Source organism: Leptodactylus fuscus, chromosome 5 (genome assembly GCF_031893055.1).
Source record: "Leptodactylus fuscus isolate aLepFus1 chromosome 5, aLepFus1.hap2, whole genome shotgun sequence".
Lineage (NCBI taxonomy): Eukaryota > Metazoa > Chordata > Amphibia > Anura > Leptodactylidae > Leptodactylus > Leptodactylus fuscus.
Genome location: NC_134269.1, coordinates 19039474 through 19063037, shown reverse-complemented (window position 1 = coordinate 19063037; position 23564 = coordinate 19039474). Strand labels below are relative to the sequence as shown.

General features: G+C 47.4%; 1 protein-coding gene across 1 annotated transcript; it reads right to left on the bottom strand.

Annotated features, from left to right (window-relative positions):
• Positions 1–6927: 6927 nt before the first annotated feature.
• On the bottom strand, positions 6928–22131 carry PRKCSH (PRKCSH beta subunit of glucosidase II). The gene is made up of 17 exons (XM_075272554.1): positions 21989–22131; positions 20029–20145; positions 19726–19821; positions 19076–19133; positions 18880–18997; positions 16768–16897; positions 16597–16681; positions 16393–16471; positions 14808–14894; positions 14189–14326; positions 13787–13862; positions 13632–13701; positions 8453–8542; positions 8254–8328; positions 8063–8162; positions 7687–7840; positions 6928–7450 (listed from the first exon to the last, which is right to left on the bottom strand). Exons 1-16 carry the CDS (start codon positions 22077–22079, stop codon positions 7700–7702), a joined length of 1551 nt encoding a protein of 516 aa, XP_075128655.1. The 5' UTR covers positions 22080–22131; the 3' UTR covers positions 6928–7450; positions 7687–7699.
• Positions 22132–23564: the final 1433 nt, after the last annotated feature.

The following is a 23564-nucleotide window of genomic DNA, read 5'->3' as shown; positions in this document are numbered from 1 at the left end:
GAAATGGTTTTAAATTTATTTGAGAAAGGAGCCGCGAGTCCCGAAACGTTGTAATCTACCATCATTATTAGTTAGCCATTATAAAGGGATCAACTACTGAAGACTATCAAGTTTTTAGTTTTTTTTTATATTGCCTAAATAAGTGATTGTCAAGTCTATGTAGAATTTCTAGCTAGTATAATACCGCCCCCTCGAACAATCGTATTATTTCTGATGTGCGGGGAACATAATAGTACATTATACTGTGTGAGGCCATTATGGGGGCATTATATTATGTAGCAGTCATAATTGAGCATTATATTGTGGGGGACGCTATGTGGCACGTTATACTGATTGGGGGTCACAATGTGATACTATACTATTGGGGAGACATAGTGGGGCATTATACTGTTTGGGGACTTTATGGGATCATTATATGGTGTGGGGGTCACTCTGGGACATTATACTGTATGGGGACTATTATGGGGGCATTATACCATTAGTATGTGGTAGTAACAATTGAACATTATATTGTGGGGGACGCACTGTGATGTATTGTTGGGGAGACACAGTGGGGTATTATACTGTTTGGGGACTTTATGGGATCATTATACGGTGTGACGGTCACAATGTGATATTATACTATGGGGAGACACAGTGGAGCATTATACTGTTTGGGTGATTCTGTGGGGTCATTACACAGTGTGGTGGGTCACAATTGAGAATTATACAGTGTATGGCGCCACACTGGGACATTATACTGTATGGGGACCATTATACTATTAGTATGTGGTAGTAACAATTGAGCATTACACCATGGAGGACACTATGGGGCTCTTATATTACTTGGCAGTTACAATTGAGCAGTATACTGTGGGGGACACTACATAAAATTGTACTGTTTGGGGCCATGATGGCATATTATGCTGTGGGGGGGAACACGATGTGGAATTATAATGTTTGCGGGACTCTATGAGGAATTATATAGTGTAGGGGGCCACAGTACGACATTATACTGTGCAGTGACGACTGTGGGCTCATTATACTGTGCGGGGGACCACTGTGGGCTCATCATAATGTGCGGGGACCACTGTGGGCTCATTATACTGGGTGAGGACCACTGTGGGGTCATTATACTGTGCGGGGACCACTGTGGGGTCATTATACTGTGCGGGGAGCACTGTGGGCTCATTATACTGGGTGAGGACCACTGTGGGCTCATTATACTGTGCGGGGAGCACTGTGGGCTCATTATATTGTGCGGGAACCACTGTGGGGTCATTATACTGTGCGGGGACCACTGTGGGGTCATTATACTGTGCGGGGAGCACTGTGGGCTCATTATACTGGGTGAGGACCACTGTGGGCTCATTATACTGTGCGGGGAGCACTGTGGGCTCATTATATTGTGCGGGAACCACTGTGGGGTCATTATACTGTGCGGGGACCACTGTGGGGTCATTATACTGTGCGGGGACCACTGTGGGGTCATTATACTGTGCGGGGAGCACTGTGGGGTCATTATACTGTGCGGGGACCACTGTGGGGTCATTATACTGTGTGGGGACCACTGTGGGGTCATTATACTGTGCGGGGACCACTGTGGGGTCATTATACTGTGCGGGGACCACTGTGGGTATGAACACAGTCCATGGGTAAGAGTATGGGGTATTGCTTGTTCATCTCATACATCACCTTTCAATAGCAGTCCTAGAATGTACTGACTATGGTGGGGTTTTTATTTTTATTCCCATATTTGATCTCAGTTGACCTGCAACTTCCGTTCCGTATCTGTGACCCATGAGCTCAGCTTGCCCAAGAGTCTTTTCCTGGTCACCTGTGACCTCTTGGCTTGTACACCCGAAAGATGCCTATTCTATGTGAAGATATTCCCTAAAATAGTGTTTTTTCACCTTTTCAAGCGTAGTGCCCCCTAGTAAAAAAAAGTTCCAACCAAGACCCCACAAAGTAGTGATCAGGTATGAATGTTAACATAATAAGGTTTTGTTTGGAGTCTCTGTCAGCTGTTACGTCAGATGTCAGGGACACCACAATGTAACCCTGGCAGACCCCTTTATCTGGGGTCTGTGGAGGAGGAGTTTGGGGACATGGGACGTAACAGTGATGCTTTGATGTGAAGAGGGTAGTAAAAATTTTTGGTTTGACCACTCCTCTTTTTGACAAAGCGAAACGCGTACCACAGGTTAAAACGCACTACTTTAACCCCCTACTCGCCGCAGCCATATTTTACATTTCTACATATATATATATATATCAGTATGTCTTTGTAGAATGGGAGGAAATCCACGCAAACACAGGGAGAACATACAAACTCCTCGCAGATGTTGTTCCTGGCGGGATGCAAACCCAGGACTCCACCGCTGCAAGGCTACAGTGCTAACCACTGAGCCACCGCGTTGCCCTGAAATTCCAGAATTTGAAAAAAATATTTCTAAATTATTTCTACCAATTTGGGGAACGTAGGATGTTTTGATCACTTTTTATTCAATTTTTTGGGGGAGGCAAAACAGAAAAAAAAAAATTCAGGTCATTGGATTTTTTTTCAACACATGAGAATTTTTTTTTTTTTTTTGAAGTTTGTAGTTCAGATTAATTTTTATATTTGTTCTGGGGAAAGGGGGGTTGTTTATTTTTTTAACTATTATTTTTAGGGGGACCCTTAGGGGTCTGATCACCAGGACAATATAGTACAATGCTGATGCACTGCAGTATATTGTCTAGCACAGCCTGTATTAGAACTATACTGAACAGGCCTGGGAGCCTTCAATAGGTTGTGTAGGCAACGGACCGCGTTGCCGAATCTCAATATGGGGGACAGTGATCCTACAAGATATATGGCAGCACCCATGGGCCATTGGTAAAATGGTGCCTCAGCATCTCTAGGGGGGGGGGGGGGGGGGTTAATGCCCACGACCAGTGTGGACAATACGGCTGAGTCTCTAGTGTATAATACATCATAAATATTTAATGACGTGGCCATCCACCGTAATATTATGGCAGATGTCAGGAAAGGGTTAAAAAAAAAACAAAAAAAAAAACAAAACCCCAAAACATCACTTTATTATTAGTGGGGTCCTTCAGATTCCTATTGATAATTCGGCACTGCAGCCACTAAAGTATATTTTTTCTTGCACAACAGCGCCCCCTGGCCACACAACTGTGTGTGGGGAAACATACCAGCAGCTGCTATGACCCGTTCATTCACAGGATCAGAGGGGGGCTGATTTTATAGGGTAAATTGCACCAAAAATTGACTCAACAATGGGTCTGGTTTGCTCATCTCTAGGCATGGGGTAAGAAGACTCACATAAGCAACTGAAGGAAGGAACTGTCCGAAGAAGACCACTGACACCTAGTTATTGGGATCCCCACTGATCATCAGAATAGGGGTCCTAAGCCCCCCGTGCGTATTGCAGCTCAATTCAAAGTTTATGGGACTAGAAACAGAGAAAACCCCTTTAAGGCCGGGGCCCACGTAGTGTCCTATATCAAAAATGTGCTGCAGGAAGAACTACGTCAGGGCGGGTTCACATCGGCGCCCTGTCTCCAGTTTAGCCAATCCGTCTGGGTTCCGTCTTCTGCCCCGCGAAACTGGACAGGAAACAGAAACCTGGCGGTCAGTTTACAAACCCATTCACTTGAATGGGTTCGCAGAGGTGACCGCCTATGTCCGTCTTGTGCCTCTCCGCGGGGGAAACCGTTTTCTTTAAAAATGTCCGACTTTGTGACCGGCTGCAAAAAAAAAACAAAAAAAAAAAACGGTTTCTCTGCGAATAGGAAGAAGACGCACACAAAAGCGGCCACGTCTGCAAACCCATTCAAGTGAATGGGTTTGAAAACCGACCGCCGGGTTTCCATCTCCTGTACAGTTTCGCGGGGCAGAAGACAGAAACCTGACGGACTGGCTAAACTGGAGACCGGGCGCTGATGTGAACCCGCCCTCAGTAACGCATTGCAGGTTCCCCAGCAGCGCTTCTCACAGTAAGTTCACAGGTTTCCTCTGCAGATTTTCTGCTTATACCTAGAGAGAAACCGCTGGCGTTTCCATAAGTATCATCAAAATACTGCGATTTACAAAATACGTGTTCTCGTCGCTAGAATCCCACCCACTACACAGTGACTAAACCGCCACAGAAAAAAAACATACACGCTGTCATGGTTTTAGAAATGGCAACATGTCAATTATACTTATGGACACGCCGTCGGTTTACGCTCCATAGAGCCCAGGCTTATATTTTGCCCATAACGTGGAGACACAAAGCATATTACAGACGACCATGTGCGTCCGGCTAGAGAGCGAATTAAAGGCACAGGTGGCAGATGGTGGACACGTGGATGTGCCCAATGTGTCGCCTGAGCTCTCATTAAATGAGTAGGAGCCACGTGAGCAGGGCCACAAAATCGCACAAGAATAGGACCCTGCCATTATGACTAAAGCCGGCAGCGGTGAATGAACGGCATTAGCGGCGCACCGGGGACACGCATGTACCGCCCTTGCTATCATGGCCACTTTCATTCAATAGGAGCTGTGGAAGCAGAGTCGCACAATCGGACATCAATAAGACCAGTTCTATATTTTGCAGCCCGAACTGTCGGCCCGCACATGTGACCGCGTAATTCATGATCATGTTTACGAGCCCATAGAAATGAAAAACCCAGATAGCACACTGACCAGTCATACGGTCGGTCGTCTGCAGGGGGGGCTTTCATTTGTAGTGCAGTTTTAACCCCTTCCTGCCAAGAGACATTTCTCAATTTAAAGGGATTCTACCATTAAATACTTTTTTTTGTAGATAAGACGTCACTATAGCCTTTAGAAAGGATATTCGTCTCTTACCTTTAGATTCCCCGCACTGGAAATGTGATGGGGCGTCCCCACTGCTGCTCGAGAACAGGATCCTGCGATGCCTCTATCTTCGGCTGGATCCTCCCCTTCTCTCTCGTCTTCCTTCTGCGTCACCTCTGACGCCTGCGCAGTTGCCTCTGCCAGTGAGACACTAGTAGAACCGACTGCACATGCCGGCCAGTGGCCATTTTTGGGAGGCCGCTCTTGTAGTTCAATACAGGAGCGGCCTCCCAAAAATGGCCGCCGGCCGGCATTCGCACTCAGCTCTGCTGATGTCTCACTGGCAGAGCCAACTGCGCAGGCGTCGGAGGTGACGCAGGAAGAAGACGAGAGAGAAGGGGAGGATCCAGCCGACGATAGAGGCGTCACAGGATTGTGTTCCCGAGCAGCAGTATGGGGATGCCCCCATTGCATTTTCAGCGCTGGGGCCCACCCCCATCGCTGCGAGAGAACTAATTTGCATACCGGTAAAAAACGGTATCACTAAGGAACAGCGCAGCGGAGATCACATCTAAAGGTAAGAGACGAATAGCCTTTCTAAAGACTACTCCGACGTCTTATCTACAAAAAAAGAGGTTTTAATGGTAGAATCCCTTTAAAATTCTGACTCCCCGCCTTCCAAAATCTATTTCCTTATTTTTCCCATTCACAGGCCCATACGAGGGGCTTAGTATTTGCGGGGTGAATTGTTCTTCATGATGGCGGCGTTTATTATTCTGTACAATGTACTGGGAAAATGCGATAAAAATCACAATGAGGTGGAATTGGAGAAAAACTACATTTGTGCGACCTTCTTGTGGGCTCCGTTTTTCTGGTGGTCGCTGTATTCTATGTTTCAATAAGATACCAAATTTATACAGTTTTATTTATATTTTAATTAACCCTTTAACATATATCTAAAACTTTGAAAAAAAAAATAAAAATGGAAAAAAAAATTATAAAATTTTTAGACCAGGAATTTTGGACACAGAGATACCTAATGTGTATAAGGCTCAGTACGGGAGCGGGGCCTGCAGCTGGAAAGGTATGGGACCAGAGGGGAACAGCCATGGGGCTGATTTCGTTTTTTTTTTACCTGGGGGTGATCCTGGCCTGCGATGCCTCTAGGTCTCTGCTGTACATTACAATAGAGACTTGGTAGCTATGGCAGGCGCTCTGCAGCACAGTAGGAACCATCTTTAAGGGCCCGGCGTACGCCATAATATTACCATGGATGTCAGAAGGGGTTAAGAGACTCAAGGTGGAGGGAGGTAGTGGCTGCCGTACAGAAGACGGACTCAAGAGCAACTGTATACAACAGACAAGGTCTGTGACAAAAATGCAATCCTGTCTGCATCCGTAGTATAGCAGTGGGGTCCAAATTGGGTCACCTCTCCCATCCTGATCCGTGGGAGGACATGGCAGCCAGACCCCCCCCCCCCCCATCCATTGGGCACTTAGTCTCCATAACCCCTTTAAAGTGGTTTCCAGCAGGTTAAACCATCAATGTATCATATTGGAGTGGATTTCACCGCCACAATCAGCTGATCGACGAGCCTTCATTGATTTCATGGTTTTCTATGGCAACCACTAGGGGGAGCTCAATACATATCGATTTCTACAGCCGTCATTAAAGCAAAGTTTCAGCATCTTTCTATTGATGACAGGCCATCAGTATGAGATTGGTGGAGGTCAGACACCAGACACCCCTGTTTGGAGAGGCCGTAGTATATCAGTCACAGCGCCACACACTGTATTTGCTTAGTATTGCACCTCAATGACATTCGCTCAAATAGAACTGAATTACGGAAGAACCCTGAGTAGTGGTTGTGATGTGACTAGTGGGGGTGCCAGGAGTGAGAAACCCCCCCCCATAAACCATCTACTGATGACCTATTCTGTTGTGCACAGATCAGCAGTATATACGCTCATAGTCTTATAGTCAGTCTTCAGTAGGCTCCCCCTAGTGGCAGCTTCAGGCAATCAGAATTCTACAGTTTAGTTTTCTTCTGAATTGTATGAGAAAACCAGCCCTGGATTATAACACGTGAACAAAACTCTGCAAGAATAGACAACACTCCGGGCTTTTATAGAAACCAACATGTATTTTGATGCACATTGACTACAGTACAATCCCTCCACTAGCATGGAAACACATGGTAGCAGCCACTGTGAACAGTGAATTGTAATACGGGGACATCCATTTTTAGAGAAAAAGGATCAGTCGTCTTCCAAGAAACAGCACCACCCCTGTCTATAGGCTGTGTCTGGTATTGCAGATCAGCCTTATTCACTTAAAGCTGCGATACCAGGCACAACCCATGAACAGAGGTGGTACAGAAAAAAAAACAAAAAAAACCCAGGCCTTATTTTCTAATTATGGACCACCCCTTTAAGTGCCAAGAATGTAGATTGTGGTGCAAGGCAGCAGCAATGGAGGGAGGGTTGGTGGATGGAATGTGTCTTTCGGTTGCCAGTGTCCTTTACTGCAGAGATCAGGATAAGAAGGGAATGAGGTTTGAAGAGGACGACACCATAGTGAGGAACCAGGGAGGTCATCTGATCCAACTATTCACAGCTCTTGGGGTTCCACTAAAGTCTCGTTCGGGGTCCTGCCATCCACGTCTGTAGAGAACAAAAGAGAAGAGAACACTGATGAATTATACTGGATTATCTCTATATCTCCTATGTGCACAGATTGGGATCTATTATTCATTCACTTGTCTACAGTCAGCACCTGAGCGCCCTCTAGTGGTGGCTGCAGACTGGTAAAATATCACCAAATTCTAGGTCTGACTGCTATAAAGGGATAGTAAGGTCCGATCAAGAGAATTTAACCCCTTGAATGCAATATACGCCACCTGCTGGCTGGTATCACAGCTCATCATGCTCGTCTGGTGGGATTTCTGCCGGCTGCTGACAGGCGGCTGGAGTGAAGAACTCCATGAGGTATTCACAGCGACTGGGCTCCGATGTCGACGTGACCACGGTCTCTTTACCACAGTATAGCTTCACCTATAGAAACACAAGTCAGAATAGTTATGTGTCTCTCTACAGGTACATAGCAACATAACAACGGCGCCACCTGGAGGCAAAAAAATACAAACTACAGTACAGATTGGAGCTATATAAAGATTCTACAGGTCTGTCACTGGAGGGGCAGACACCATGTCACATAGGTCCTCCCACCTGTCTGTGTGACCCCCCCATGGGGGCAGATACTTTCACATCACTCACCTGTGTAGATCGGTTTGGTCCCTGCCAACAGGCTGTTCCCTGCTCATATTTCATCGCACTGAATTTATCATTTTCTGGTCCTGCCCAGAAGCCCCATGTTCTGTGGGAGAGAAGAACCATCAGAAACACATGCCGGACCGCTGAAACTGCTCCGTATACTCCCTAATATTACCGAACCCTCATGCTCTTACCCCAGATTTGTCTCTGATCCTCCAACCTTCGGTTTCTGTGTCACACGATTAAATGGACACAATCGATAAATATATCTAAAAAAGCAAATCACAGAAATATCAACCAATGGTACAGAAATATACACAAAGCTAACGTATCCATCCAGGAACATCAGCAGAATACTCCTAATAACCCCTCATCCCATCTCAAAATACTCACTCGCTTGTGGAAAGTTCATAGCACTGCCCATAAAGATAGGAGAACTCTCCATGTGATCCGAAATCCAGAGAAATCTCCTTCTCCAAACTCCTAAATAAACAGAGGACAACAGAGAGGTCAAGACTGAACCAGAGAGTGGAGAGAGTGTTATAGAGATAGGTAATAAGAGGATCAGGAGCCGGGTTACTGTAATAAGATGTTACAGGGGGTAATAAGAGGATCAGGAGCCGGGTTACTGTAATATGATGTTACAGGGTAATAAGAGGATCAGGAGCCGGGTTACTGTAATAAGATGTTACAGGGGGTAATAAGAGGATCAGGAGTCGGGTTACTGTAATAAGATGTTACAGGGTAATAAGAGGATCAGGAGCCGGGTTACTGTAATAAGATGTTACAGGGGGTAATAAGAGGATCAGGAGCCGGGTTACTGTAATAAGATGTTACAGGGGGTAATAAGAGGATCAGGAGCCGGGTTACTGTAATATGATGTTACAGGGTAATAAGAGGATCAGGAGCCGGGTTACTGTAATAAGATGTTACAGGGGGTAATAAGAGGATCAGGAGTCGGGTTACTGTAATAAGATGTTACAGGGTAATAAGAGGATCAGGAGCCGGGTTACTGTAATAAGATGTTTCAGGGGTAATAAGGGGATCAGGAGCTGGGTTACTTTAATAAGTAATAAGATGTAACAAGGTAATAAGAGGATCAGGAGCCGGGTTACTGTAAAAAGATGTTACAGGGTAATAAGAGGATCAGGAGCCAGGTTACTGTAATAAGATGTTACAGGGTAATAAGAGGATCAGGAGCCGGGTTACTGTAATAAGATGTTACAGGGGGTAATAAGAGGATCAGGAGCCGGGTTACTGTAATAAGATGTTACAGGGTAATAAGAGGATCAGGAGCCGGGTTACTGTAATAAGATGTTACAGGGGGTAATAAGAGGATCAGGAGTCGGGTTACTGTAATAAGATGTTACAGGGTAATAAGAGGATCAGGAGCCGGGTTACTGTAATAAGATGTTTCAGGGGTAATAAGGGGATCAGGAGCTGGGTTACTTTAATAAGTAATAAGATGTAACAAGGTAATAAGAGGATCAGGAGCCGGGTTACTGTAAAAAGATGTTACAGGGTAATAAGAGGATCAGGAGCCAGGTTACTGTAATAAGATGTTACAGGGTAATAAGAGGATCAGGAGCCGGGTTACTGTAATAAGATGTTACAGGGGGTAATAAGAGGATCAGGAGCCGGGTTACTGTAATAAGATGTTACAGGGTAATAAGAGGATCAGGAGCCGGGTTACTGTAATAAGATGTTACAGGGTAATAAGAGGATCAGGAGCCGGGTTACTGTAATAAGATGTTACAGGGTAATAAGAGGATCAGGAGCCGGGTTACTGTAATAAGATGTTACAGGGTAATAAGAGGATCAGGAGCCGGGTTACTGTAATAAGATGTTACAGGGTAATAAGAGGATCAGGAGCCGGGTTACTGTAATATGATGTTACAGGGTAATAAGAGGATCAGGAGCCGGGTTACTGTAATAAGATGTTACAGAGGTAATAAGAGGATCAGGAGCCGGGTTACTGTAATAAGATGTTACAGGGGAATAAGAGGATCAGGAGCCGGGTTACTGTAATAAGATGTTACAGGAGGTAATAAAAAGATCAGGAGCCGGGTTACTGTAATAAGATGTTACAGGAGGTAATAAGAGGATCAGGAGCCGGGTTACTGTAATAAGGTGTTACAGGGTAATAAGAGGATCAGGAGCCGGGTTACTGTAATAAGATGTTACAGGGGTAATAAGAGGATCAGGAGCCGGGTTACTGTAATAAGATGTTACAGGGTAATGAGAGGATCAGGAGCCGAGTTACTGTAATAAGATGTTACTGGGTAATAAGAGGATCAGGAGCCGGGTTACTGTAATAAGATGTTACAGGGTAATGAGAGGATCAGGAGCCGGGTTACTGTAATAAGATGTTACAGAGGTAATAAAAAGATCAGGAGCCGGATTACTGTAATAAGATGTTACAGGGGAATAAGAGGATCAGGAGCCGGGTTACTGTAATAAGATGTTACAGGAGGTAATAAAAAGATCAGGAGCCGGGTTACTGTAATAAGATGTTACAGGAGGTAATAAGAGGATCAGGAGCCGGGTTACTGTAATAAGGTGTTACAGGGTAATAAGAGGATCAGGAGCCGGGTTACTGTAATAAGATGTTACAGGGGTAATAAGAGGATCAGGAGCCGGGTTACTGTAATAAGATGTTACAGGGTAATGAGAGGATCAGGAGCCGAGTTACTGTAATAAGATGTTACTGGGTAATAAGAGGATCAGGAGCCGGGTTACTGTAATAAGATGTTACAGGGTAATGAGAGGATCAGGAGCCGGGTTACTGTAATAAGATGTTACAGGGGTAATGAGAGGATCAGGAGCCGGGTTACTGTAAGAAGATGTTACAGGGGTAATAAGAGGATCAGGAGCCGGGTTACTGTAATAAGATGTTACAGGGTAATGAGAGGATCAGGAGCCGAGTTACTGTAATAAGATGTTACTGGGTAATAAGAGGATCAGGAGCCGGGTTACTGTAATAAGATGTTACAGGGTAATGAGAGGATCAGGAGCCGGGTTACTGTAATAAGATGTTACAGGGTAATAAGAGGATCAGGAGCCGGGTTACTGTAATATGATGTTACAGGGTAATAAGAGGATCAGGAGCCGGGTTACTGTAATAAGATGTTACAGGGGGTAATAAGAGGATCAGGAGCCGGGTTACTGTAATAAGATGTTACAGGGTAATAAGAGGATCAGGAGCCGGGTTACTGTAATAAGATGTTACAGGGTAATGAGAGGATCAGGAGCCGGGTTACTGTAATAAGATGTTACAGGAGGTAATAAAAAGATCAGGAGCCGGATTACTGTAATAAGATGTTACAGGGGAATAAGAGGATCAGGAGCCGGGTTACTGTAATAAGATGTTACAGGAGGTAATAAAAAGATCAGGAGCCGGGTTACTGTAATAAGATGTTACAGGAGGTAATAAGAGGATCAGGAGCCGGGTTACTGTAATAAGGTGTTACAGGGTAATAAGAGGATCAGGAGCCGGGTTACTGTAATAAGATGTTACAGGGGTAATAAGAGGATCAGGAGCCGGGTTACTGTAATAAGATGTTACAGGGTAATGAGAGGATCAGGAGCCGAGTTACTGTAATAAGATGTTACTGGGTAATAAGAGGATCAGGAGCCGGGTTACTGTAATAAGATGTTACAGGGTAATGAGAGGATCAGGAGCCGGGTTACTGTAAGAAGATGTTACAGGGTAATGAGAGGATCAGGAGCCGGGTTACTGTAAGAAGATGTTACAGGGGTAATAAGAGGATCAGGAGCCGGGTTACTGTAATAAGATGTTACAGGGTAATGAGAGGATCAGGAGCCGAGTTACTGTAATAAGATGTTACTGGGTAATAAGAGGATCAGGAGCCGGGTTACTGTAATAAGATGTTACAGGGTAATGAGAGGATCAGGAGCCGGGTTACTGTAATAAGATGTTACAGGGTAATAAGAGGATCAGGAGCCGGGTTACTGTAATATGATGTTACAGGGTAATAAGAGGATCAGGAGCCGGGTTACTGTAATAAGATGTTACAGGGGGTAATAAGAGGATCAGGAGCCGGGTTACTGTAATAAGATGTTACAGGGTAATAAGAGGATCAGGAGCCGGGTTACTGTAATAAGATGTTACAGGGTAATGAGAGGATCAGGAGCCGGGTTACTGTAATAAGATGTTACAGGAGGTAATAAAAAGATCAGGAGCCGGATTACTGTAATAAGATGTTACAGGGGAATAAGAGGATCAGGAGCCGGGTTACTGTAATAAGATGTTACAGGAGGTAATAAAAAGATCAGGAGCCGGGTTACTGTAATAAGATGTTACAGGAGGTAATAAGAGGATCAGGAGCCGGGTTACTGTAATAAGGTGTTACAGGGTAATAAGAGGATCAGGAGCCGGGTTACTGTAATAAGATGTTACAGGGGTAATAAGAGGATCAGGAGCCGGGTTACTGTAATAAGATGTTACAGGGTAATGAGAGGATCAGGAGCCGAGTTACTGTAATAAGATGTTACTGGGTAATAAGAGGATCAGGAGCCGGGTTACTGTAATAAGATGTTACAGGGTAATGAGAGGATCAGGAGCCGGGTTACTGTAATAAGATGTTACAGGGGTAATGAGAGGATCAGGAGCCGGGTTACTGTAAGAAGATGTTACAGGGTAATAAGAGGATCAGGAGCCGGGTTACTGTAATAAGATGTTACAGGGTAATAAGAGGATCAGGAGCCGGGTTACTGTAATAAGATGTTACAGGGTAATGAGAGGATCAGGAGCCGGGTTACTGTAATAAGATGTTACAGGGGTAATGAGAGGATCAGGAGCCGGGTTACTGTAAGAAGATGTTACAGGGTAATAAGAGGATCAGGAGCCGGGTTACTGTAATAAGATGTTACAGGGTAATAAGAGGATCAGGAGCCGGGTTACTGTAATAAGAGGATCAGGAGCCGGGTTACTGTAATAAGATGTTACAGGGGTAATAAGAGGATCAGGCGCGGGGTTACTGTAATAAGATGTTACAGGAGGTAATAAGAGGATCAGGAGCCGGGTTACTGTAATAAGGTGTTACAGGGTAATAAGAGGATCAGGAGCCGGGTTACTGTAATAAGATGTTACAGGGGTAATAAGAGGATCAGGAGCCGGGTTACTGTAATAAGATGTTACAGGGGTAATAAGAGGATCAGGAGCCGGGTTACTGTAATAAGATGTTACAGGGTAATAAGAGGATCAGGAGCCGGGTTACTGTAATAAGATGTTACAGGGGTAATAAGAGGATCAGGAGCCGGGTTACTGTAATAAGATGTTACAGGGTAATAAGAGGATCAGGAGCCGGGTTACTGTAATAAGATGTTACAGGGGTAATAAGAGGATCAGGAGCCGGGTTACTGTAATAAGATGTTACAGGGGTAATAAGAGGATCAGGCGCGGGGTTACTGTAATAAGATGTTACAGGGGTAATAAGAGGATCAGGAGCCGGGTTACTGTAATAAGATGTTACAGAGTAATAAGAGGATCAGGCGCGGGGTTACTGTAATAAGATGTTACAGGGGTAATAGTCTCTGGGTTTCTACAGACCTGATTGTATCCTCGATTTCTCGCAGGGACTTCTCTGCTTCTTCGTACTGACTTCGTGCGGCTTCAGCAGCTGAAACAAACAATATGAAGAGTTTCATGAAGGATGATAGAGATTGTAGTTTGCTATTACTTCCATGATGGATAATGTCACTCACTATCTATCAGCGCCTGGGTGGCCTCGTCATACGGAGGCATCTCCTGGTCTTCTACATTTGTCTTGCTTGGGGGCGCCTGTGTTAAACACAAGGATTGGATGAAACACAAACCTTAATATAATTAATATTTCCCCATCTACCTGCACACTAGGATAGAAGACATGCAGCCCACCAACTAGTATACAGACACGGAAAAGAAATATACCATTATATGCAGTTTCATATTTTCTCTTATTGTAGGGAATACTTCATATTTGGCAATGAAACATTTAGCGCTACCACTAGCCACCCCCAGGGGGCGCTAAGTGGATACCGATTATCCATTGGATCATATAGTCAGTATTGCTGCTGCTTCCCCCTAGTGTTAGCTCCTGGTAGGCAGAATTTCAATTCTGTGCTCACCCTGTGATATTCATCCGAGTCGTCATCATCTTCTTCCTCATCTCCCTCTTCTACATCATCCTCCTCCTCTTCCTCAGGGGGGATTTCTGGGTGGCTTTCTATCCCCTCTTCTACTGAAGGCAATGGAGGAGCGTCGCTCTGGAGAACATCAAAGGGGTTTTCCAGGCTTATTAATTGATAACCAATCCTTAAAGTAGGTCATCAATTGCAGATCGGCAAGGGTCCAACGCCGTGGACCGTTCCCGATCAGCTGTTTGACTGCAGTGTGTAGGTGAGCACTGCAGCCTATTCATAGAAACATGAGCATAACATTGTAGTTTGTTTAGTGGACATGCGTGATCTCGCCGCTCAGCCCCTTCACTGGAATGGTACAGAGCATGTAGCCGAAAAAATGACCCATGTAGTGGTAGCGGACCCTTATGGAAAAGCACTGTCACTTTAAACAGCTGATCCACGGAGGTCCTAGGTGTCGGCCACCCACGGGTCTTCAATTGATGACCTGTCCTTAGGATAGGTCATCAATTAATAATGCCTGGAAAACCCCTATAACCACAAGTCAGATCTCAACGTCACACAGCAGCCACAAGCTAGGCCACAAAATACTCGCGTCAGCGCCTACCTCCGACTTGAATTTTTCTTTAATCTGTGGCCATACGGACTCCTGGAAAGAGGCGACATCCACCGAGTGTGACCCTCCGAGGAGATCCTACAAGACAGGGAAGAAGACGACATGACACCTAGCACAGAGTGATACAGTTTCACCCTTCCCGTATATAACTGGTTGTCTGGAAGCCGCTTTGTTGAAGCTGACCAAGGTGACATGGTTTGTGGTGATGCACGAGTGCCGCCATTTTATATAGGGTCATTGGTCTCTAGAATGAGATCCGGGGCCAACGATCAGTAGCCATTACAGCTGGGAGCCTAGTGAAGACGCCCAGGCTTCTCTTGTATATAGTTCTTCACGTCTTCCGAGGTGGCCTTACCTACAAGACTCCCTACAAGGACGAGTCAGACATCTCGGCAATCCATCCAGTATCCTGCTCTGCACCCCAATACAGACCTACAGATGGACACCTCTGGTCTGGCTGACACCCCTAGCCATCTATCAGGGCTCGCTAATGGGTCGGACATGGATTTAGGGCTCATTCACACGGGCACAGAGGGGCGGATTATGGCGCAGAATCCACATCATAATCCGTCCCCTCACAATGGTGGTCTATGGAGACCACTAGCGGAAAAAAGAAGCAACATGACCTTTCTTGAGGCGGATACCACCTCAGGAAGTCAAGACAAATGAATGGGGGGCGGAAACCACGTCGCGGTTTTTGGCAAAAACCGCGACACAGTTTTTTAAGGTCCATTCACTGTCCAGGAGGGAAAAACCGACTGGTGTTTTTTAAAGGCGGTTTTTACCAAAAACCACTCCAAAAAATGCCTCACCGTGTCCAAAAACCGCTTCCTAATTCCTGAAGCGTTTTTTTTTTTTTTTCAGCACCAAATTACGCCACACGGTAAGGCTAAGTTCACATGTGAATTACGTGTGGCGTAATTTGGTCCGGAAAAAACTGCTTCCTAATTAGGAAGAGGTTTTTGGACCTTGAGGAGTTTTTGGCAGCATTTTCTGGAGTGGTTTTTGGTAAAAACCACTTCAGAAAATGCCAGGCGGTTTTTCCCTCTTGGTCAGTGAATGGATCTTAAAAAAACGCATTGCGTTTTTTTGGCAAAAAAACGTGACGCGGTTTCCGCCTCCCATTCACTTCTGTTGACTTCCTGAGGCGCAATCCGTCTCAAGAAGGGCTAGTCCACACGGGGGCGGATTTTAGCACCGAGAGTGACGTGGGGAGCTGTGTCACTCTCGGGTCAAAACCCACCTGCCACGACTGTCGCGGCTTCCCCCTCCTGAGTCGGCTCAAATAAATGGGCCAACTCCGGAGGTTGCTGCTGCTAGGCGGACACCGCGGCTCATTGAATCCGCCTGAAGATAGGGCAGCTCGCTTCTTTTTTCTGCTAGCGGTCTCCATAGACCACCATTGTGAGGGGGCGGATTATGAGGTGGATTCCGCGCCATAATCCGCCCCCTCTGTGCTCATGTAAATGAGCCCATACAGGGTAGCTGACTATAGGTGGCCCTAGCGCATTTCCATCCTTTCTACAGGTGATAGGCATCTTACACACAAACCCCTAAGCCCATCCCTGAGCCTCACCTGGGCTTCCTTGTCTGACAATGAACCATCTCCATCCGAATCCAGCTCAGAGTGGGCGAGCAGCTCCGGTACTGAAAGCCTACACAACACACAGACATACATGACTAGAGGATTCATACATGTCACAGCAAGGTCTGACTACAGACAGGCGTGACGTGTAGTCTGTAACCATGGAGACTCATAGACGACATGTTTAGCACTTACATTCCATCGGCATCCTGGTCCAGCTCGGAGAAGACTTCCAGGGAGTGTCTCCTGTCCTGCGCCGCCTTCTCCGCCTCCCTCCGAGCTGCAATATGAGAAGGGAAAGCCCATAAATGAACAAGGTCCAGGTATAGTTACCATGAAACAAGACCAGAGGCCGCAGATCAGCACCTTCCCACTCCTGCTTGTGGGCGTCTTTGGCTTCTTTCTCTGGTTGTTCTGCGGCCTCCTTCTCAGCGCGCAGAGTCTCCACCTGTGTCTGGATGCTCAGCTTCTTCTCCGCCAGCTCCTGCAGCTTCAGCTGTGCACAGAATAAGAAGTATGGCCGTCAGCGGGTCACGTCTCGGGATAAGGCCCCACACAAATGTGTGACACAGCTTATGTCTACATATTGCAAGACTGACATGTACATACTATAGACCTGTGCACACTACAGGCCCCCGCCCCTCCCCGTATGCACTACAGACTCCTTATACACACTACAGACCCCCCTGTACACACTACAAACCCCTTATTCACACTACAGGACCCCCTACACACACTACAGGTCCCCCTATACACACTACAGGCCCCCCTATACACACTACAAACCCCTTATACACACTACAGGACCCCCCATATGCACTACAGGTCCCCCTATACAAACTACAGACCCCCCTGTACACACTACAAACCCCTTATTCACACTACAGGCCCCCCTATACGCACTACAGGTCCCCCTATACACACTACAAACCCCTTATACACACTACAGGACCCCCCTATATGCACTACAGGCCCCCCCTATACGCACTACAGGCCTCCCCCTATACGCACTACAGACCCCCCCATATACGCACTACAGGCCCCCCCATATGCACTACAGGTCCCCCTATACAAACTACAGACCCCCCTGTACGCACTACAAACCCCTTAAACACACTACAGGCCCCCCTATACGCACTACAGGCGCCCCCTACACGCACTACAGGCCCCCCCTACACGCACTACAGGAGCCCCCTACACGCACTACAGGCCCCCCCTATACGCACTACAGGCCGCCCCTACACGCACTACAGGCCGCCCCTACACGCACTACAGGCCCCCCCTATACGCACTACAGGCCCCCCTACACGCACTACAGGCCCCCCCTATACGCACTACAGGCCGCCCCTATACGCACTACAGGCCCCCCCTATACGCACTACAGGCCGCCCCTATACGCACTACAGGCCGCCCCTATACGCACTACAGGCCCCCCTATACGCACTACAGGCCCCCCCTATACGCACTACAGGCCGCCTCTATACGCACTACAGGCCGCCCCTATACGCACTACAGGCCGCCCCTATACGCACTACAGGCCGCCCCTATACGCACTACAGGCCCCCCTATACGCACTACAGGCCCCCCCTATATGCACTACAGGCCCCCCTATACGCACTACAGGTCCCCCCTATACGCACCACACACAAAGTCTGGAGGGGCTTCAAAAAGAAAGGGAAATATAAGAGGAAGCTCCTTAATACTTCCCCCCTCCGCTAAATCCATATCTGCAACAAAAAAGCAGCTTTCCTGCAATGTGTGGCCTCAGTCCAAGGCAGATTTCGGATAGAATATGTGTGCAAACCTATAGACCTTAAAACCCTAATCTCATGCACACCCAAGTAGCTTAACCCTTTCTGCTACCTGCAGCTTTAATGGCTACATTTTTTCCGTTCATCGGTAATAAACCTTCGCTGCTTCTCTATAGGGGCTTCAGTTGTAGATACGGCCGGACCCCCAGCTGTAACAAGGGCGTAAGGTAAATCCTTGAGGGGTTAATAGTAGACCGCCCGGTCATATATAGTCTATGAATAGTCCAGAACTGGTTAAAGGGGGGCCCAAGACTAGATACTGATTGTCTATCCTTAGAAAGGGTCCTAAAGATTTAACTAGCGGGTGCTTGGCACCCCTACTGATCAGCTGCTACTGCTGCCAGGCCGGCACAGTGTACTGAGCAGGGAGCTTGTACACGGATTAGCGGCCAGTCTGGGGTACGGAGGCTCAGTTTTCCATCCGCACTAGTAGGGAGCGGTCTAGTTCTGACTGCAGGAGAAGCTGATCGGTGGGGGTGCGGGGTGTCAGCCTCTCCACTAATCTGATATGCTAAGGAAAGCATAGAGATCAGTCCTCTACCACAGCAGTGTTCACTGTCAGCTCGGCCTGGTCTATGGCCATACTGAGGTGCGGGCAGCTGTATGAGCACTTGCTTTGCACAGCAGGGGGCAGTACAGAGGGTGCAATGTAGGAGCCTTCCCTCACCTCCTTCTCTTCTCTGCCTTTTCGGGCTTCCTCAATGAACTTCTGCTTCAGCAGCATGCCCTCCCGCGCCATCTCCGCCTTCTTCTCCAGATCCTCGCGCTCCTTCCTGCCCATCTCCCTGAAAAACACAGAAGATGGAGAAGCAAAACCCCAAAAGGTACCAACAAAACCTCAACCATGGCGGGAAAAGCCTCACCTGCACGTGTTCTGGCAATGGGCTCCGCTGTTATATTCATCGGTCGTGTCACAGCAATCTGCGGAGAGAGGAGTGTAAGCTCTGCGGGTCAGGACTTCATTGGCCAATGTATCAGCCTGGTGCCATGGTGTGACATCACTACAGACACAGCTTTCTCCTACTTGTAATCTATTAAAGGGATTGTCTAGATCCGGATACTGATGACCTATCCTTACCATTGGTCATCAATATCACATCAGGAGTCACCTGATATCTAGCGCCCCCCACTGGTACTGCAGAGTGAACAATGCGACCTCTTCACTGCTTATTGAGCACAGTGCCCTGTATTGCATAGTGGCAGTGATTGGTATTGCAGCCTAACATGAATGGGTCTCTGGCTGTGAACGTGACATTGTGACATTGCACCATTGTGGCTTCGAACAGCTGATCTGTGGGGGTTCCAGGTGCAGACCCCCCAGCTGGTCCTCAATAACCCTATCCCTTCCCCTATCACGGTGTCTATTTAGCACATGGATATGGCGCCTGTAAGCAGGAGAGATGATACAGAGCTTGTATACTCTCTGCAGAATCCCAGGGGTCTCTGCTCAGTAACAGGTGAGTATTCCTGGTGACACACCTAATACCGTACGTATATTCCATCCACCACTTACCACAGATGCCGTCATTGACCCGGGATGAAGGAATGTACTGCGGCTTGTAACCGGCGTTGGTGCAGTGGAACCTGCCATTGGCGCAGGCAGCGGTGCCTGATGGGAGGAAGACAGACGACAGTCACTAATATACAGAAGTAAAACTTTATATAAAAAGTTCCCTTTAAGGGGTTGTCCAATCAGATCTCGTGCTCAGGACCCCTCTCTATTACATGATCCTCCTTCATAGGACTGGACACCGTGTAATACCACAAGTCACCACTAGGAGTCACATTGCTTGGTCTTCTCTTCTCCAGATCTTACCGGGCTCATCGGTTCCATCCGCGCAGTCGCAATAGTCGTCGTTTACGCGGTCGAAGGGGATGGTCCTGGAGCCGTCCAGGCAGGTGAAAGGTTTGGCCTCATCGTAGAAGCTGCGATCTGTGTGAACGAGGACAAAGACTCAGCGGCGCGAATAAATATGGCGGCGAAGACACGGCCCTTTGTTACAGTACACCGCTAGTATGTAAAGGGGGTCCCGGGGTCGTCCTCTAACATCACAGCACTCACTGAACTCGTCACCCAGCTTTCCTTGAATACTGCATGGTATAACTGCTTGGTCATGTGAGATGCTTTGCAAACCAGGAGCCTGAGAAAGCTGGGTGACAAGTTCTAGAAAAGGGGCCGTGGCCATAAAATGTGTCACACAGCTTTCTCAGGACCGTGAATGGCAAACCTACTAAGATATGTAGAAGTACACTCAGCACTCACTATTCAGGAACCTGGAAAAGCTGGGTGTCATTTCATGCCAGTGTTGTAGTGGTGGCCATCTATCTGTCACACAAAGTTCTCACATTCAGCTATTACGTCACACTCAGCTTTCCCCGGCTCCTGAGTGGCAGGTCTGCTTACTTAAGGGCGCAGCCGCATAAATAAGCCCGGCAGCCACAACAACAGCTCTGATCCAGCTTTCCAGAAGTCTGACCAGCACGGCAGCTGTATTGCAGCTGAACTGAGTACATTTTCCACTCTTGGGAAAGCTGGGTGACAGAATACAGCGCTCAGTCCTCTCCTGAATGGCAAGTCTGCCTACCTATGAGGAAATACACTTTGTACAAACACAACCGTGCAGATCGGCCAAACAAGAATCCGGGAAACCTGGAAGACAAACCTGCTAAAGCTACACCTCTCCTGAGTTGTCACCCTGCTTTTCCAGGCTCCTGAATGGCAGATCAGATTATGTAACAACCCGTACACCCAGAACAAAAGGCAGACTTGCCATTCAGGTTTGTGTGATATCTGACACAGCCATGGCTACCCCTCTCACAATTTGTCACCCATCTTCTCCAGGTTCCTGAACGGCAAATAAGCTTAATTATGTATTATAAAGACTCACACGTCATTCAAGAGCTTGGGAAATCTGGGTGACAATGCCAGCTGAGAAAAGATGTGCTGTGATCACCACTACAGTTGTACATTTATTATCACACAGCTTTCCCGGGCTTCTGAAAGGTACGTCTGCCTATTTATGGATGGGTTAAGTAATGTGTAAATAAATAAGTGGATTTAACATTGTGGATTCTGGGAAAAGTTCAGTGACAACCCACGCGAGAGGTGCAGCAATGGCTGTCACCCAGATTTCCTAGGCTCCTGAAAGGCAAGTCTGACTCTATGTGGTCAGATCAGACATAGAATTCAATATGTCAGTGGATTTACTATTCAGCTTCGTGACGGCTCATGCTAAAGGTGCAGCAGGGGGTATCACCCAGCTTTCTCAGGCTCCTGAAGGGCAAGTCTGGGTTTGTCGTCTAATTAAAAAGCGTATGTGCCATTCAGGAGCCTGAGAGAGCTGGGTGACAGCTGACATGAGAGGTGTAGCGGTGGCTAGCTAGGTTTGTGACCCAGCAGGACTGTCCATAGATGTGACTATGATACTTGGCATAGACAGGGTGCACCCCCGGCCAGACTAGCATGCAGGTAGCTTGTATGTGCTGCCCGGGTCTCCTCCATACTCCGGGATCACCGGCCCATCTACGCTACAGAAAAATCTGGAAGAAGCGTTATAGAGGATGTCCGGCTGCAGTTCACAGATTAGCCGGCAGGCTGCGCTACAGCTCACTGACATCTGACCGGAATACATTACTAGATACAAGCGCTTGAGTCCAGCGCATAACCGGCACTGTCAGTACAAAGCACAGCGCCGCCCAGCGTCAGGGAGCGGTATAGCACGCAGAATAGGTATCTAATCCAGCTAGCAGTGGTAATGAATGAAGTGCGCACTCACTGGACAACGACACCCCCCGGGGCCTCTTCACCTCCACCGCCCGGCAGCCGAGCACCGCCAGCACCGCGTACACAACGACCACCTGCTGCATCTCCTGCACCGCGCACAATATCCGCCTCCCAGCGACTCTCTGACACCGTCAGCCTGAGCAAAGTCCCCGGAATCCGCACTTCCGCCACCTCACTTCCGGCCGTCACAGTCGGCCATCTTGGTTGAGGCACATATTTTTTCTTACACTTCTGTAACTATTTCTAATTTTTTTAATCCATTAAAAGAACAATAGACTTTGTGATCTTATTGTCTGTATCGTGTTTTATTATAATTTACATTAACCTGAGATTCTGTGAGGGTAGTAACATGGCCAGGCGAGCGTGCTATGAGAGTACCAATATGGCGGATAGCATTGGGAAAGCGTGTCAGCCATTAGTAGGGGTAACGCTGCTCTGATATCCTGCACTTGCGCCATTTCTGTCTCCCTCAATTCCTGGACTAAAAAATTGGCAATAAAAATACCACTTTGTGCATTTACTTCATTAATGGGGTCTTCCGATTATTTGAAGTGAGAAGAGACCCCTCTCCTACAGGATAGGGGGTAACTTGTACTCAGTGGAGGTCCGTCACTGGTGTAGATGTCTGTGTAGGTGCTTGGCCCCCTAGAGGCTCCTCTATACCTCACCATAAATCAGGCACATCCTCCGCTGGTGTAGGACATACAAAATGCCATTCTTGATAAATCCCCCATCCGAATTGTGTTAGAAGAGGAGGAGGATTATGAATACCTACCAACTTTTGAAGAACTGAAAGAGGGACAAAATGTACAGCGCGCTATGCGCGCCGCAGCAAATTTAGCTCCGCCCGCTTTTATGTTGACTCCGCCCATTCTCATTCACTTTTCATGTGCCCCCACACAGTATAATCCTCCTACAGTCACCCATAAATTATATGTCCCCCCTCTATCTCTCTCCCAGTTTCATATACACCCTTCATCTGCCCCCAGTTTCATGTCCCCTCCATCTCTGCCCCCAGATTAATGTTCCCCTCCATCTCTGCCCCCAGATTCATGTCCCCTCCATCTCTGCCCCAGTTTCATGTCCTCCCATCTCTGTCCCCAGTTTCATGTCCTCCATCTCTTCCCCCAGATTAATGTTCCCCCATCTCTGCCCCCAGATTCATGTCCGTCCATCTCTGCCCCCAGTTTCATGTCCCCTCCATCTCTGCCCCCAGATTCATGTCCCCTCCATCTCTGCCCCAAGATTCATGTCCCCTCCATCTCTGCCCCCAGATTCATGTCCCCCACATCTTTGCCCCCAGCTTCATGTCCCCCCATCCCTGCCCCAGATTCATGTCCCCCCACTTCTGCCCCCAGATTCATGTCCCCCCATCTCTGCCCCCAGATTCATGTCTCTCCATCTCTGCCCCCAGTTTCATGTCCCCTCCATCTCTGCCCCCAGATTCATGTCCCCTCCATCTCTGCCCCAGATTCATGTCCCCCCATCTCTGCCCACAGATTCATGTCCCCCCCATCTCTGCCCCCAGATTCATGTCTCTCCATCTCTGCCCCCAGTTTCATGCCCCT